The sequence below is a fragment of the Phoenix dactylifera genome, chromosome 2 (genome assembly GCF_051530095.1).
Source record: "Phoenix dactylifera cultivar Ajwa chromosome 2, Ajwa_hap1_PhDact_Kaust_v1.1, whole genome shotgun sequence".
Lineage (NCBI taxonomy): Eukaryota > Viridiplantae > Streptophyta > Magnoliopsida > Arecales > Arecaceae > Phoenix > Phoenix dactylifera.
This window is the reverse complement of record NC_143191.1, coordinates 42,658,979-42,664,229: the sequence shown is the minus strand read 5'-3', so window position 1 is coordinate 42,664,229 and position 5,251 is coordinate 42,658,979. Positions and strand designations below refer to the sequence as shown.

Sequence of the window (5,251 nt, the reverse complement as noted above, 5' to 3'; positions counted from 1 at the left end):
GCTCCAAAGCGTGGTTAAAAGTTTAACAAACAACGACGCTTATACGCGTCGTTAGAAAACTTAAAACCCCCAACCCCTCGCTCGGCCCCCTCTCTCCTCATTTCCTATCGGTCGATGCCCTAGCTGCGAGCGCGCCGACTTCCCCGCTGCCGTCGACCTCTCCTTCTGAGGTAAGCCACCTCCTTCTCCTCCTCCTCCTCCTCCTCCTCCTCCTCAAACTTATCTCACCTCCATCCCTAGCCCCGATCGGCGATCGAAGATTCCGCTACTCCGCCGTCGTCGACCTTGCCGTCGTCTGAGGTATGCCTCCTACTCCTCCTTCTCTTCCTTCTCCTCCTCCTCCTCCTCCTCCTCCTCCTCCTCCTCCTCCTCTTTGTTTTCTTCTTGTCTTTAACTCTCGCCCGGCCCCGTCTCCTCATCCTCTGCCGGTCGATGCCCTAGCTGCGCGCCGACATCTCACCTCCATCCCGAGTGAGCCGTAGCTACTCCGCCGCCGTCGACATCGCCGTCGTCTGAGGTAAGTGATTCTCATACTCTCTGTATAGAAATTTTCCAAGCCATTCAAAGAATATGCCAATGTTTAATGCTCAATAACCATTGTTCTTAGCTGCATTGCATCTCATCATCGAATCTTGTGATCAGGTAGAACAAAAAAAAAAAAACTCCATCTTCTTATAGACCAACAAGCCCATGGGTTAGGGTTTAGACTCAGGACTTCGGCGAACTTTTAAAGGATGCCGAGCTAGGTAGGCTAGTAGGTCTTATTCGTGCAGAATATTTCTGCTGGATTATCTAAACAAGTCCTAAATAATATTACATCCATGAGTTAAAGAAAAGGCAATAGCTGAGGTGGTCGACTCCCATCAATCATACCAAGCTCTTCAAATTGTAACACTGTTACAACGTAAGCCCTTCAAATTGTTTGATAGAGACATTGAATTGCATGAACTTGTAAGGCCAGCAGAAACATTTGCAATGTTATTGATTTGAGATTGCTGTACTCCTTCCCACTTAGGTGAGCTAACTCCAGCCTTTATTGCTTGATGACTAGTTGGAAGAGAGACTAGGTGAGAAAGAGGGGTCATATTATAAGACACAGGGAGGTGACTTGTAATAGGAAAAGGAGGACCTGATGCACCTTTCTCAGACTCAAACACTTCATCGACAACAGATGAAAAACTTGGCACATCCCCAGAGCAGATTCCAATCCAAGCTCAGGAAGAAGACCATGTTCAGAAATCTGATTGCAAGCCCCTATATTTGGTAAAGAGTGTAGCTTCTCCCAGTCAAAGAGGCTCATATTCAGTTCATCTTCAACTATTTTGCAATTTATAAATTATTTATATACTTTTAATATTTAACTAATATTGATTCTTTTTTGTGCATACTAGATTACAATATGCCGCGAGGAAAACGTTTCAGAGATATTAAGTTTCAGCACACATCTGTGGGACCAAAGACTCATATACAAAAATTAACAAACAATTGGCATTCTTTTTGATCAAAAGTCCAATTTTGATCTTTGCTTTTGGGTGTTTATTCCGGATTTTCAGATATCGTAACTTTTTTGCTTATATTGTTGATTGAGTTCTTTATTATGTGTGACTGCAAGTACAGGCAACCTAACAAATGACAAGGAGAGCTCTTTCCTACATCATTCTTTATCACGTATTGTCAATTTATGCTTCTAGTGGCTTCACATGTTTATCTTTCATTGATGTTTTGCTTTTTTTCTTTTTTCTCCTTTCCACATATAAGTTTATGTCTCTTATTTTCTTATCATCAAATAATATTCGCAGAACACCTCCTTGTTAAATGGCATTCCTATTGTTTATATCAAGATTCTTGTACCTTTCGAAGATTAAAATCTGTTGCTTTAAGAGCTAATATTTGGACCAGCTTAGATAATCATGTATTGTAGCAATGTGATGTTACTGGTTTCTTCCCTCCATAGCTTAGACTTATACCTTGCTTGTTCTCTATTTATGTGCATGTTCTCTATTCATGATCATTTTTTTGATTAATGTAGCATAAAAACCATCTTACTTTATCTCAGTGGACTTTTGGATGGCTGATTTCCTTTTGAAGTGCAAGACCGAGGGTTGCTGTAGTTACACAATCCTGAGTTCTTAGGGATGCCTGGTTCTTTGTGAATGTGACTGCCAGTTTCCGTGAAGGTTGAGGATAATGCATCAAATGCTTCTCTCAATCTGGTGGCTTTTATTTCTTTACAGTTCTACACTTCATCTCTACTTATCCATGCGGGAGATATCTCATGGACATGTAATGGGGGTTCCAACAGTGCCATAAACTTGTTTAGTATTGACAAATGTGATAAATGCAATTGCAATTAAAGAAAGTCCCTTTAATTGATGATATGTGAGATGAAGAAGAAACAAATGAAACATGTGATATTTATTAATTGTGAGAGAATAAGGAATTTGGTGCGGGAATACAATATAGTTGAGAAGACTATCTTAAATATTCTCAATTCAGAAGAGGATGGTGGCAGTTATAAGAATATTAAAAGTAATGTACTTTTAATATTTAACTAATATTGATTCTTTTTTGTGCATACTAGATTACAATATGCCGCGAGGAAAACGTTTCAGAAATATTGAGTTTCAGCACACATCCGTGGGATCTACTTCTGATCGTTCCCAGCAGCCCGATGAGCCCCATACTCAGTCCGGGTCCCAGTCTGAGCACGCCCCACCTGCAGATCGTCCAGACACGGATGACGTGGACGTCCTGGGTAATTTGATTTATAGTTTTTATATTAATTTCTCTTACAATCTAACTATTTTAAATCATTTACCTTTAATGGACTTGTTATTTTATAGATGGACTGGGGAGAGTGAGGAGAACACGAGGGCCCACTCGAGCACGGGACGTATGGAGCCTACCTGAGGATGAGAAGATTGTCATCCATTGCAACGAACTGGGGCAGCCCATCAAGAATGCTGCAAGCATTTTATCCACTTTTTTAGGATCAGTTGCGCGGAAGGGACAATTGTGTCCGCTCAACTATACGAAATGGAATGAAATGCTTCCTTCGTATAAGATTGAGCTTCTTAGAGTTGTTGAGGTAAAGAATTGAAGTTGCTTACTATCTTCAATTATTTTTTGATTTAACATTAATATAACATTTTTGACTTTGATGTAGACAAAGTTTGTCCTTCCTGCAAATAGCCATGATTGGGTGCTGAAGTCCGTCAACCGCAAATGGAAAGAATATAAGGCAAAGCTAAAGGCGGATTGGAAGCACGAGGGCATGACTGAAGAGGAGGTGGCCCGTGTTTGTCCTCCAGATGTAATCTTTCATCAGTGGAGGGAGCTTGTCCACTACTGGTTTTCCGAGAGAGCTCAGGTTGTGTATATTTTTTCAATACCTTAGATTGTGTTTAATATTATTATAGATTAGAAATTTATACATTGTATAAATTACATTGTTTATTGTTTTTTGGGGAAGACATATTCCAATATTGGTAGAGCTGCTCGAGCATCGCAGACTGTTTCTCACACTTCAGGCTCCATGAGTTATGCGAGGCGTAGAGCTGAATTCGTAAGTTTTTTTGAAACTCTTTAAATTTATCTTAAATTATTCTATCATATAGCATGTATACTCGTGAAATATACTTTTTGTTGTAGATGGATGATAATGGGAGGGAGCCTGGTAGGGTGGAGTTTTATAAGATGACTCACACCCACCGAGATGGCAGCTTTGTCCGGGAGGAGTCAAGAGATATAGTTGTATGTATTCATCTTTGACTTGTGCTGTATTTTTTTTTGTTCTATTATTCGCATACATTAATTTGATTTTTTTTTGAGAGATATAGGATAGGGCAACAAATCTTATTTCAGAGCGCGTCGGGGGGTCATCATCATCCGACGCGAACAATCATATTGAAGCTCTAGTGCTTGCTGAATTGATGGGTCCAGAGCGTTATGGTCGAGTGCGGGGTTACGGCGTTGGAGTTACCCCCACTCAGTTGTCTTCAGTGGGCACATATACAAGAAATGCCAGAGAAGGTAGTAACACTGCAGAAGTTCGTCATCTTCAAGCAACTATTGAAGAGCTGAAGCAAAACCAAACAAATTTGCAGTCTCAGCTTACAAATATTACATCCATGTTACAACGATTTCTACCTTCTCAGGTAAATAACTATATATATTTCAATACTTTACATATTATGATATATGAGTTAATGTATCACATTATTCCTAACTTTTAAGGTTTCTCTTTTTTTTGTGTAGATTCCTGATTCTTCAAACGCTTGTAGAGATGATGATGATGGAGCTGAATCCCGTCCCTGTTGCATTCTAGATTATCTTTTATGAGTTTGATATGTATATGTTTCTTATTTTTCAGAGTACATTGTAATTTGAAGTCTATTAAGCAAATTTATAATCAGATATGACAATATTCATATTTCGAATGATCTGAGTGTTTGTGTCAATGTATCAATTTAATACAGGTTTATATTGTTATAATGACTGTATTGTAATGTGTGTTATATAATATGAATTCGTGTTTTTATTTTTTATTTTTAAAAACAATTCCCGAAGCTTTTAAGCATCGGTAAAAGACCCCGTGGCACAGTACTGGTATGCTTTCGCCGACGCTAAGAAGCTTTAAGCGTCGGGGAAAGACTTCGTGGGACAGCACTGGCATAAGGATCTACCGACGCTTAAAAGCGTCGTAAATTGTCGACGCTAAATAGCGTCGGCGAAAACCAGAGAATTTCATACCGTCGAGTTATTGCCGACGCAAATGCGTGTTTTTTGCCGATGCATATAAGCGTCGGCATATCCCTGTTTTTGGCGACGCGTTCGTCATGCGTCGGCAAAAAATTTTGCCACTCTGGTATAATCGACGCTTTGGCGACGCTTTAGATTGCGTCGGCGGTATTTAGCCGACGCTTATAAGCGTCGCTATAGGTCAAAAAAAGCGCCGGGATAGCTCAGTTTTCCTGTAGTGCGAGGTCCTACTGACCTCGTGCACGTTTCCTCTACCGGTGACCCCCGTGACAACTCATGCAAACTTTTTGAGTGAGGGCCTGATTCGGCCCCCATACGTTGAGACATCGATGTCGACCTGTGAAGATGACCTCGATCACGGGCGTGCTGATCGAGATCAAGAGGGCCGAGGTACCCTTTACAGGTTCCGACTCCGCTTGCCAGAACCTCGGCAGAGCCCGAGGGCAATAACCATGAAAGCCCCGATGACAGTTTGACTATTGGCTCATGC

The 5,251-nt window shown here is 40.8% G+C and overlaps 1 protein-coding gene across 1 annotated transcript; it reads left to right on the top strand.

The window, feature by feature from the left end:
• Nucleotides 1–1,125: 1,125 nt before the first annotated feature.
• Nucleotides 1,126–4,491, top strand: LOC149768342 (uncharacterized). The gene is made up of 9 exons (XM_089929033.1): nt 1,126–1,263; nt 1,392–2,177; nt 2,582–2,755; nt 2,844–3,088; nt 3,167–3,370; nt 3,473–3,565; nt 3,652–3,753; nt 3,840–4,157; nt 4,258–4,491. Exons 3-9 carry the CDS (start codon nt 2,590–2,592, stop codon nt 4,339–4,341), a joined length of 1,212 nt encoding a protein of 403 aa, XP_089785159.1. The 5' UTR covers nt 1,126–1,263; nt 1,392–2,177; nt 2,582–2,589; the 3' UTR covers nt 4,342–4,491.
• The last annotated feature ends 760 nt before the right edge of the window (nt 4,492–5,251 follow it).